This window comes from Nyctereutes procyonoides, unplaced genomic scaffold, assembly GCF_905146905.1.
Source record: "Nyctereutes procyonoides isolate TBG_1078 unplaced genomic scaffold, NYPRO_anot_genome, whole genome shotgun sequence".
Classification (NCBI taxonomy): domain Eukaryota; kingdom Metazoa; phylum Chordata; class Mammalia; order Carnivora; family Canidae; genus Nyctereutes; species Nyctereutes procyonoides.
This window is the reverse complement of record NW_026575142.1, coordinates 52,986,819-52,999,692: the sequence shown is the minus strand read 5'-3', so window position 1 is coordinate 52,999,692 and position 12,874 is coordinate 52,986,819. Positions and strand designations below refer to the sequence as shown.

The window sequence follows — 12,874 nt, the reverse complement described above, 5'->3', positions numbered from 1 at the left end:
GTTTAGTTTTAGAATGCAGGAGCCCATTAACCTGAGTACCTTTCCATCTTCACACAGAAACCCAGATGGACTTTTAATAAGAAATGTCCCAAATGTCCTTCTAAGAAAGATATGAGAATCTCTGTTTCTCTGTCTCTCTGTCTCGTCTCTCTCTCTCACACACACACACACACGTGCACATGCACACATACAGACGCACACAGAGACCAGGGTTGTGGTTGTTGTTGTTGTTTAGCAAGAAAATTGAACTAAAACTTAATCTATGAAGAATTTCCCTTCTTTTGAGTCTCCCTCTCAGGCTAAGACAGTCCCAGAGGCTGCACTATTTCAAGCATGGCACAGTGGAGAGGTGCTTACTGGAAGACTCTCTCCATTGTAACCCAAGGGTGGCTCCTTCAGCCGAGCCTGTTACATCCTGCCCATGTTCTCCTCCCTTCCGGGCCCCTGCCTGTTCACTAACAGCTTCCCAAAATCTACCTCTGCTCAGAGGGAAAGAATTGGAAATTTGTGGAACAGGGAGTAGAGAAAGAACGGTCTTCTTAGATTGTTTTGGAGTTATCGGCCCACAGAAGTTACTAACAAATTAAACTTAAAAATTACTTGAAGTTAGAGAATTGGGTTCTAGTTTCAAAGTGATTTTCACTCTCATGGGAGTTACATGCTTCCTTATTCTTCATCTGTCCAATTTTTAAATATTTTTTGTGCGATAATAGATCACTGTTTCTGTATTAATGGTTTATAACGAACATTATCTTAAGATGAATCCTAAAACGCTGCAACTTTTGTATTAAATTTCCGGATTCTCAGGGCCATGCGGTCCCAGACATTTTGTCTAGTCAGATAGAGAGCTGCGTTTTTACGGAGGACAAGATAGTAAAATGTAACCCTACATAGCAAAGAAAGCCATTTTTAAGCAACAGGATGAAAATCAAGCTATAAAATTACTCATAATATACACATTAGTAGAAAGATATAGAATTCACCACAGCAATATACGAAAAGATGCAGGAAGTTGGAGAAATTCAGCCATATTTTTTAGAGATACGCTCTTATACATGTTAGCAGCATTCCAAGAGAAAAGAGACAACTTGGACACCCAACTATACACATTTACCCAAAGTTTTGAAACTGCAAACCCACGGAAAGGTGTTTTCTCTCACCATAAGGCTGCTATACGCTTACATACGACATGATTCTTTTGCCCCCATAAAAGGAAGAATTCATACTGGTATCTCCTTTTTTTTTTTTAATTTTTTTCATACTGGTATCTCCTAAAGCAAACCATTTACATAGTTTTTCCCTTCCTGAGAAATAGTCATTACTCTCCACGTTGCAGCAACTTCATACTTTTCTTACAGACACCTCTAGACCACCTTCCCTATGCACCCCCTCCAACTTAGACACAAAAGCAGATCCCAGCCTGCTTATAAATATAGGTGTGAAAAAGCTCGTGAACAAACACAAAGTCAGATATGATATGACTGCCAGACCACGTCTCTAGTGATTCAGACTGGCCAACACGGGATCACATAGACACAAGATCATCTTTAAAGTCACCTCCATTTTTTTTTTTTTTAACCGTTTGGTAACATTTTAAGCTACCTTTCCATGGTAAAGCAAAACAAGAAACTCAAGTTTCTCCACTGAGGACAAGCAAGCCTGCTTGAACGTTTTAAAGGAAAATAGGCACTTCCTTTTCCTTCTGCAGATAACTCGATATTTCCCCTGCTATATTTACACAGTTCAGGTGTCTAGACAATAGCATGGTCAATATGACAGGGCAGGCCCCACTCTGGTGCCCTTTGCGCGACTCTTCCTTTTGCCGTGTGCACCCAAGTCCTATGCACTTTGTTTTTGATTTTTAAGGAGCTCAGGTTGAGCACTCCAGTCTACTTTTCCAAGCATTCGCCTGCAAGCATTTTCATCCGAAACACTGAACTCACGTTCACCACCCGCGCGCACCCCCCCCCCCAATCTGATTAGTGTCAACACAGCTGCCCTATTCTGAGGAATGTAAACTAATATTGTTGTTAGACCTCCCTCAACCTTAGGAAACTTCCTCAAAGCCTTGCAGTCTCTTCAGGAGTTTTGTTTCCGTATCCCTCTGCCCAGTGATTTAAATCCCTGAGACAAATTTGAGGAGCGATCTGAGAGGCAAACCATCAGTTCCTTACATAAAATCTTATACGCTATGATACACATTGCAATGCACACATGTATAAATATTTAATAATCCATCACCCCCAAATAATTTTGTCATTACACAGTGAAAGTCTTAAGTCAATCACCAGACAACAGGGACATGAATGAAGTCCCCTGAGGATTTAGGTGGGTCTCTGGATTGATAGAATTCAAAATGAAGATGGCTTTAAAAAAAAAAATCTCACCTGGATTATTTTGAAAAAGCTTCATTTGCTTTTAGGATGAAGTCTGGAGATAGAACTGAGAACTTAACTGAGTTAAGACAGTCAACTAATTTGTCTTACTGGTACATGAATACCCAACAGAGAAGTTATTTCCATGTATCTAGCAGAATGTGAGCTGATCTCCCAGTCTGTTCTTACAAAAAGTGATTTTACAAACTCCTGAATATTGGGTTTCTTCAAATACATAATGTCACCCAGAAATTTTTCTTCTCCCTCTTCTCCTATTAATTTCATCTCCTACTTAAAGGAAAAAAAATCTTACAGTCACCACAGAAAACATTAACCAAGAAAAGGAGATTCCTATACACAATTTGCAAAAACATTACATTGGGTGACCAAGAACCACAAATATGTAAGCTTTTATTTAAAAAATAAAACTGAATAAGCATCTCTAAATGGAGGGCTAAAATCTAAAATCCTTACCTCACTAAATTGAGTCTGGGCATTGTTTTCCAGGTACAACATGTTAGCAGTAAGATTGATCAATGCCGCTGTCCTCTCTTCTGGCTCCAGGATTTTCCAACCCCCCCACCCCCTCTGAGACCCTGACAATAGGAATCTACTAAGAAGATAACAGAACTCAAGTCCCTCTCTCTCTTTCTCTCTCTGTACATAATTTTAGGTTCCCTAATATATACCCAACTATAGGCATGAGGGGGCGGGACTCTTCTCTTTACCTGTCCAATCCATCAACTTCCACCTGGAGTCCTCCACTCCAATGGAGTGAGGCCTCTCCCATCTCATTAAGTAGTTAGAATTCCTTATCACCAATCTTTAAAAGAAAAAGAAAGAAAGAAAAAAAAAAAGCAGGAGAGAGACAGGTAAAACTTTCCCTTGTCTTTCATAAGAAAGTGCTCTCTCTTAAAAACAAAACAAAATCTCCCCAAACAAACCACAGACCGTACCACCACCAGGACTTAGAGAAGGCATTTCAGAAGGTTATTTTACCCTTTGCAGTTGAAAAGTAAAACTTCAGGGAAAGCTTTTGGAAGGCTTTTATTTTATTTTTTTTTAAACTAGATGTCAAGTTTTAAGAATGACTACCTAAAGTTAGTAATTTCTAACTAATTCCTAAAAACTCAAATCCATTACTAAATACTCAAATCCATGGTTATATTTTCTCAGTATAAAAATTAAAATCCACTGCATGATAGCTAAAAAGTTTTCAATTTATTCTCCACAGAGGAATGCCAGTGGTTTAACACAAAGTTATGCCAACACAAGCCATTTAGTTTTTTTTCAGAACATAATCAAAGTACAATTTAAACCATTGGTCCCGTTAACTTGTAAAAACAAACAAACATCCACATTATGTACAGGAAATAGAAATCCTGGGAAAAGTGCCCATTTTTTTAAGTCCATTTAAAAAAAAAAAAAGCACCACTTCTTTCTATCATTAGTTCTTAGGACTAGGAATCGATACAAGTTTATCTATTTAAATATTTTCTTTACTTATTGTTTCTTAATTAATGCTCAAAGGTAATATCTTTTACTATAAACAGTTAATAAAGTATAAATAGAATAAATCTTAAAGTATGAGAAATCAGTTAGCCTTTGCCTTAAAATATATATATACATAGATACAGAAGAACATTATTATAGAACCTGGCCCTGGTTACCATAATTTAGTGAAGATGAGAGGCACCCTGATGGTTATTGTTAGATTCACTAAAATATTTTTGTTACTGCTGAGTATTCCATGTAATTTGGTCAGAACTATGTCAAAACATGACTCCTCACCTCCACCCCCGCTTAGAAAGCTAAGTCCCTCTGTCCTGCCTCAAGGTACCACTAGCCAAGACAGCTAGAAATAAATCCTTAGATATTTTTTTTCTAAAATTTAAAAGATAAGAAGATAAGAAAATCAGAAGCCAGGCTAGGTTAGTATATGAACTTTAGAAACAGAGTTTATAAATGTATTCATGACCTTAGATTTGCCTCCTTTTTACTTCTATTTTTGCATCCATTAAAGGCATGTACATAAAGGACGATGTGATTATTGGCATATATATTTTAAAGCCTGAGTCACTGGTAGGAATGCTTTTTTTTTTTGAAAAAATTTCAATAACATCATTTGATCAAGTGTCCAAGATTATGACAATATCTTGTAACATTACAACTTTATATCAGACGTAATGTGCATTTTTTTCCCTGAAATATTAGGAGGATGACTTCTTACTACACGTAATTAACCAAATGAGCTCTGGGTACAAGGCAAAAAAATAAAAAAGGAAAAGAAATTACTTACAAAATGCAGTATAATTATTTGTATCATGTATTTAAATTCTATACCCACTGACAACTTTCAGGTCAACAGTGAAGATTATTGCTTCCTTAATCTGTGTTCTATTCCAGTGGTTCAAAAACTTGTATGACCCTGAGAATCAGCCAAGGTGCTTTTAAAAAACAGATGTGTGGACCTGGTCCCAGTTGTATTTTATGCAGCCCATGAGGCAGTTCTGAATGTATCAGAATCTGAATGCATGGGAATCAATGCTGCAAAGTAAATGCCATTAGGACAACTGCCCAGAAAGCCAATATTGGATGATTTTGTACAATAGTGGGGTAGCATAACTTTTTGAATCCTAAATCTAGGGTTCACAGACTCAAATGTTGTTGATGTTCTATCCAAATGTAAACAAATTTCATCTTTTACAAAGTCAAAGATTCCCAGCAGGATTCAATAGACTAAAATGCCAAATTCTATTGAGCAACTCAGCCTTCAGCACAGTCAGGTCTGAGGATGATGGTCTGTGTCTAACATAGCTACTAAGATGCTGAACAAAATCTAAGACATGTGAATCTCTATCTATCTATCTATCTATCTATCTATCTATCTATCTATCTATCATCTATCTATCTATCTATCTGCCTGGCTGCCTGCCTGCCTGCCTGCCTGCCACTGCTATTTGGGTACTTTGGATAGCTGAGGGGATACAGCACAGGACTGGGGGGTTACAGCAGTAACTAGGAAATGCAGGCTCTAATCCCAGCTCTGCCTTTATTTAGCTCTGCCCCTCTGGGGCAGGTCACTGAATCACTCTGGATTCAAGTTCCTTCTTTGTAAAAAAAAATAAAAATAAAAAAAAATTCTTTCTTTGTGAAATGAGGGGCAGAGCTAAATGATTCTAAAGACCATTACAGAGGTAAGACTCTCTGTCTAGAATCCATGGAAGCAATTTAGAGGATCCTTCCTATTTTACTTGGATATTTATATAACAATCTGCTCATCTCCAAACTGTGCAATTTAAGCCATTGAGTTGTACAGATATCAAGATGCTTAAATGACTTAAAGAAGAAGGTACAGTATTGTGGGGGAAAACTGTGTTTTATGCTTTTAGTATTCTCATGATAAAAAAAATAAGCTACTAGTTACCAATTCATTTAAATTTGAATTTAGCACAAATACTATATAAATAACAGACATTTACTTAAGCAGGAAGTTATAGAGAAGCCACTTCCCACACACACTCTATACTAATAATGCCTATCCTGGGATATGAAAGGTTTAGCAATGTGCATTAATTTCCCTAATCACTTAGTGATCTATGTCAGTATTATTATCCCCATTTTGCAAATAAATAAACTCAAAAATTTTAAGTGAGTTTCCCAAATAGGAGTCAGAACAACTCTATCAAGAGCTCACAACTTTCTGTTCTCAGCCCTTTCTTCTAGATTCCTCAAAGCTTCATGGCCTCAGAAGCAGGGGTGAAAATGCCACTGTTGTAAATCTAGTGCACAGGGAAGAGTAGTCATCTAAAATGTGGGATCAACATCTGTGACTTCCAGAAATAATACTATTAACATTTTGTTGCCTTTTCCCTTTAACAGTTAATCCTGCAGGAGCTCTTTATGTTTTGCAGATAGTAACCCTTTATTATAATCACTGGAAATATTTTTCTGATGAGTGCATGTGTGTGTCTGGTCCTTCAAACTTATATATGGTTTTACGGGTTGCTTTTCTGGTGTAGAAGAATCCTAATTTTTCTATAGTCAAATTTATCATTTTTTCCCCTTATGATGTATTATTTTTCAAACATAGTTTGAAAGGCTTCTCCCAGCCCACCATTATAAAATTCTTTAACCATAATATCACCTTGTATTATTATGGTTTTTAACATTTTTTTTACATCTGAATCTTTTAACTCTTTGGAACTTATATTGGTATGAGAAACAAATGAAGATCCACTTCCACCCAAGACAGATAATTTACCTTTATCATTTTATCATTTTTTTTCTCTCTGACTTGCCATGTTATCTTTAATATGCCAAACATCAATAGTTCCATTTTATATCTCTATGTAAGAAAGCTAAGCAAGTGTATAAGTCCTTGGTACACATAAAACATTTGCTTGAACTTCTTAATCCATGCTGTGTGAAGTGGGTAGGAAACACCATTGTACCTACAGCATTTTAAAAAGTAAAAAACAAAAAACCAAAAAATGGAAGCAATTTTGTGTTCCTAGATCTATGTCTGCCTCCAATGGTTGGAGGTAGGTGTAGAGGGTAGGGAAATGCTTGGATTTCATGAAGCCATAGATTGGAGATCTGTGTTTTAGTGGGTTCCCTCATGAAGACCTCAGTTCTACTGAATGAGAGAAAAGAGAAGTTAAAGAGGCCTTGGGTAAATTTGGCCAGGATTAGGTAGACATTTATTAAAGTAAACAAGCAGTCTGGCCTCATGCTATGCTCTCAACTACACTTTCCATATTCCACTCTGCTTGCCACATGCTGGCCCCAGCTGACCATTTCTGCCCTTCTGCTCAGTCTAGTTCCTCAGTTCTTTCTCTTTACCTGATCAATCAAAACATTTTCATGTTCCTTACATGGATCTTCATGAGGAATTCTCCAAATCCCTAGTTGAAGTTAAATCTTCTTTTATTTTATATGAATGTATATAAAAAACAGTAATAAAATGTTACCTTACAATGCCAAATTTTGTATACTTGTCTGTCTCCCCAGTGGGCTATGCACTTTGAGGTTGGAGTACATTTTTTGATCGTCATATCACAGTAAATGTCTAAAAACGTGATGAATATAAGTTCTATTGAACAGTTCATTCTGTAAGAAAGAATTAGAAGATTTTTTTTCCCTTAGGAATTTATCATGACACAGATGACTTTTCTTGGGCATCAATGCACAGTATGTAATGAAAATAGAAAAGAGGAAAAAATGATGATTTCAATCTCAGTACAGTTACCTCAAGTTCTTAATAATTATCCATCAAAAGGAAAATTGTCAGAATAACAAAACTGTGATAGTTAAAAGGGATTGGGGTTTTATAGAGCATGTGTAAAAGCTGACAAATGAGGGGACTTTCCAAGCTGCTGCAGAACAAAATCAATTATATCATTTCAATGCCAGCTACCATAAAAGATGGCCAACACAGAACACGCTCAGTAGTTAACTTTCAGAGGTCGAATCCTTCCCAAGTGATTTCTCTCCCCTCCTGCTCTGGATAGGTGAGAATTAGCATTCATAGAAGCTATTGAAAACCACTTAATTAATTCACCAAAGCAACGTTCTCTTTATTCTAAGGCTAAGTTCCAAAGCAAGATACAAGATGATATCCATCTTAGGGTCACTAGCTAGACTGAAAAATGAGTCTTATAAGGCATACAAAGGGAGCCGAGTTCCATCCTAAATCTTACAGATGTACTCAGGCTATCATTTTTTATCTTTGTAAACTGTCAATTAGAAGGTAAAATGGGGACAGGATTTAGATTCTCTCTCTTTGTACTTTTAATGGAGCAGGCACTCTTCAAAGTATTATATATATGTTTCAAAGTATTATATATATGTATCAAACTTGTTTAATTCTCATACAAAATTATCATTTAGGTACTATTACTTTTCCTATCTTGCAGATGAAGATGAAGACACCTAAATGCAGACAAATACTAAATGATGAAATCAAGAGTAGAACCTCTGTATTTTGGCCCTCTAATCCACACAAGAAGATTGTGTCTGTTCAAGAAGATTATGTCTTCATACCTCCTCCCACCCCAATATCTATCCCTCCTTCAATGCCACGTTCATAGCTCCTTCACCAGACACCTCACTCCATGATTATAATAATAATGGTATTGTTAACCACTTCTCCAAATTTAGATAGTGCCTTCCTTTGGAAGGACTCCAAAGCAGTCCAGGTAAAGAGTTACACAAATGCATGCAGATAAGATCCTCTCCTAGCACTGCCTTTAATTTTAAATTTTTTTAAAAAATTAAAAAAAATTTTTTAAATTAAATTTTTAAAAAATTTTAAATTTTAAACCGCATTTACATTTTTAGCTTACAAAAATTATGATACTTAGAGGCAAAAGGTGAAAAATAAAAAAAAATTGCATGCCATCTATAAGCAAACTTCTCAAAGAGAATTACTGTTAAGTTTCCATGATCTTCCTCCTCTGTTTATGTATGTATTCTGTAACCAAAGGTAGGATCAAATATATAGATATAGATATAGATATAGTTTTAAAATTACTATATATATATAGATATATATATAGATATGTTTAGTTTTCATACTATTATGAGCGTTTTCCCATGTTAAGTATTTCTACCACTAAAAGTACTGGGTCAGAGGTTATGAACTTAAGTCTCTGGACAGGCATAGAATCAAGTTGTTTTCCAAAAGGGTTGCATTTGTAGGAGGATAAGAACCACAATATTGAGGATTATCTTTCCCAATTTTACAAATAAAAAGAACTATTTCCTTATTTTAACATGAATCCCCCAGATTATGAACAAGATTAAATATATTTTAATATGTTTAATTAGCTCTTTGCATTTCTTCTTTAAATGATGTGTTAATGTCCTTTGTTTTCCCTTCTAATCACTACCCCACTGGAGTAGTGTTTTCCATATTAATAAGATATCACCCATTTTTGTCACTTTTTCCAAGTTTCTTTGCTTTTTTAGTATTATATATATTGAAATAAGAATTCTTATTACTTTATTACATAAAAATTACTTCTGTGTAATTTATCCCAGGATCTAGAGGTAAACACTTAAAATTTTGGTAGATTCTATTCCAGAGATATATACTACCCTATACTGTGATAGTATACATTAAAGATATATTTGTTATGTATGTATATGGGTCTGTGTAAATATCTGCATATGCCTCTTTTCAAAAATTAACCTTTTAATATGACTGTATACTCAACTCTTTACATGTATTTTTTTACACACTGTTTTTAAATTGCTACATATTGTTATTGAATTAATTTAGCCACTTCATACTAATTAGGCATTCATTTGCTTCTATTTCTCTTTAACACTATAAATTTAAAGCAAACAGCACATTATTAGGAGTTGAATTATTCAATTAAAAGACATTCAATGTTTTAAGGGCCAAAAGATATACTATTGATTTCTGGATATTATACCTGTTTATCATTAGACTAACAATGTAAAACAGAGCTTACCTTACCACGATATCATTAGCAGTTACTATTACTGAAAATATTTTTCATAGTTTAGAGTAAAAATGCACAAACAAAATTAACGTCCTTCCATTGCTATTATACATTATTCATTAAAATGAACATATTCATTTCCATCCCCATTGATCGCTCTGCTTTGGGAAATGCAAGTCTTCAAATCAAACTAAGTTGTATTTGAATACTGATGTGTTTACTTAGATTTTTTGAACCTTCATCGATAAAATCAAAATACCATGCCAAATTATAACATTTAACTTCCTAACCAATCCCATGGCAGTAATTAGCTTATAGTAAGTTCTGAATAGATTTTACTACCTTTTCATCCTCTTACTTATTCATATCTGTAGTTCTGGACATGGCTACTAGATACCTTTTATAAATTCTTATTTCCATAAATACTGGATTTTTTAGTGTTTCACTAACTTTCATCCTTCTCCTGCCATAGCCTCCAAATGGCTGCTGCTGGAGGAAGTGGTCTGCACCAACTGTCAGTTTGGAATAGTGGAAAGAGTTCTGGTATCACCAGCAGAAACCTGTGATTTAGGTCTCACCTCTGAGTCTCCTTTTTTTTTTTTTTGAATGGATAAATCATGAACAAATATTAATTCAAGCTAATTGCACAACACATCCCCTTTCATTCTGGTTCCATGCTGAGATATATTTCAATACAATACTAGCTTTTAAATAATTTTCCCTACCTAAAACCACAGAAAGGCAATCCATCTTGTCTTTAAGAATCATGCATGAAGGGTATTCTCCCAAGAGTCACGGATTTTGGCTTAAGCTCTGGCTCTGAGAGTAAATTTATATATTATATAAAACAAGACTTTTCCCTGTCCATTTTGCAGTTTTCCAATCTGTTCATTGGATTTAGTTTTCCTATATATTTGGCAGCCTATATTATTACTACTCTAGTCTCCTTGAAGTTTGTGTTTGCCTATTTAACCATAATCAGAATTTTACTACTGCTGAAGACAGACACCTTCCCTATCAACTTTATATCTCACATCATTTCCTTGTGGTATTTCCTTCCTAAAAAGCTTGTGAGGCAGTTGATTTTATAGACCAGTTGATTTCTATGAGGTTTTCAGCCCTAGAGATTTTATGCTTTTTTAGTTCCTCTATTTTTTGCTCCTCAGCAAGAATATTAGGTTGGGTGGCAGAGGTAGGGGGTGGGGCTGTCTCAGGCTCCTGGGAGGCCGTACTTGAGGCAACTCAGCTTTCTTTCTTATGTAAATTCTCTCCACCCTTTCCAGGAAAAAAAAAAAAATCCCTAGGCAAAAAATAAAAAGAAGGTGCAGTAACTTTGGCATTCTGGATGAACTCCAGGGAAAAATCACATTTTGCCTATTTTAATTCAGACTTTCAGAAAATTCCAACGTCCTTTTAGGGTTTCAACTCAGTGGTCTGCACTCATTATTAGTTACAAGATATGTGTCCAGTTGGTAAATCCAGTAGAGCTCCAGGAAAGAGGATGGAGAAGTCACTGGTTTGTTACTTTGGGAAAACATCAGTGATCCCATCTGTGAATATCCTTCTGCAGTATGTACACCATCTTTGCTTTAGGGCCTGTGATGGATGGATCAAGTCATTCCTGAAGCCCTGTTTTCCACTCATTCTCTCTGTTACACTATTCACATGAGCACTGTGTCCACATCCTAAGTATAAAAAAATAGTATATGTATATGTGACTTAAATACATTTTTAAAGTTCTACTTTATTAACCTGCAAATTGCTACATGACCTTAAAGCCTCAGAAGTACAAGAAAGTGTTTGTTAATTCCCATGGGATTTCTAAAGTCCTTTCTTGGCCTGACATTCTCAGATTCTCCATAGGTGTCTAAGGGACACTAATTACTCTCTTACTGTGCAACTATTTGGATAATGTCTGCTTGGGCAGAAAACAACTCTTTACCACAAAATAAAACAAGGAGTGCCACTTTAAAAAAAGAAGTCAGAATGATCAAAAGAAGAAAAAAAAAAAAAAGACTGAAGCCCTAGCTGGACCCAAGATCACTATCCCTGCCTGTCACTTCCAGCAGAGAGGTGGAGGCTATTAAAGTCTGACAAGCCATCATGTTTCTCTGAACTGGCAAAGCAGTATGTCCTGGCCACTCTCCTAGGCAGCAATGCTACCAGGCTGCTGTAATCTTCACTCTATGACAACAGGCAAAAGTACCTGTCTCTGAAAACCATTTTCATTCATTCTAAGTATGGGATATTGGAGGCCTTGATCCAAAAATAATAGTAAGGAAGACATAAAAATAAAAATAATAGGGGTGCCTGATTGGCTTGGTTGGTTGAGTGTTGGACTCTTGATTTCAGCTTGGTCATAATCTCAGGATTGTGAGATTAAGCCCTGTGTGGGGCTCCATGCTGGGCATGGAGCCTGCTTAAGATTCTCTCTCTCTCCACCCCACTCTAAAAAATGTAAATAAATGAAAATAATAAAAGTAAGAATGATAAAGTTGAAAATTGTTCCTGATATTATTGTTGTCCCAGGGACACTGAGTACAGAAGAAGGTAAAGCATTCACAATATCAGAAGGCAGTACCTAGCCAAGAAGGCCTGGAGGTGAACTCTGGGGATTTATGACCAAATTAGAAAACCAAATCCAACTTGAAGAGTACCTGAAAATGATGTGGTAAGAACCACATGATAAATTCTGGCTTTCAAATAGTCTATATTTCTACCTATCATAGTGTTGAGTACTTTTATTGAATAGTCTTATTCATGGGCTAAGAAGGATGCAATAGTTTGAAGCTATACTGTAAGAGTATTGGGTATTAGCATTCTTTGCAGCTTAAGAGCATATAGATTTTATATTTCATAATTTTGCAGCTCTGTGCCCCTTGGTTCTTTTATTCTCTCCAACAGGCAAACTCAAATGTGTTCTTCAACACCCATATACCTTGTTTCCTCTGTTTTATTCAACACTTGAGTGTCTGCTGTGTACCCAGCATTGTGTTTGCATCTATGAATCACGTTGTCTAGGCAGCC

General features: G+C 35.8%; 1 protein-coding gene across 5 annotated transcripts in view; it reads right to left on the bottom strand.

Annotated features, from left to right (window-relative positions):
* TP63 (tumor protein p63) overlaps positions 1-3,027 on the bottom strand; it is a 101,632-nt gene extending 98,605 nt beyond the window's left edge. For all 5 annotated transcript variants that reach the window (XM_055308504.1, XM_055308505.1, XM_055308507.1 and 2 more), the window contains exon 1: positions 2,850-3,027. In XM_055308504.1, coding sequence (XP_055164479.1) covers positions 2,850-2,891 — 42 coding nt within the window. In that variant the 5' untranslated portion in view covers positions 2,892-3,027. The remainder of the gene's footprint in view (positions 1-2,849) is intronic.
* Positions 3,028-12,874: the final 9,847 nt, after the last annotated feature.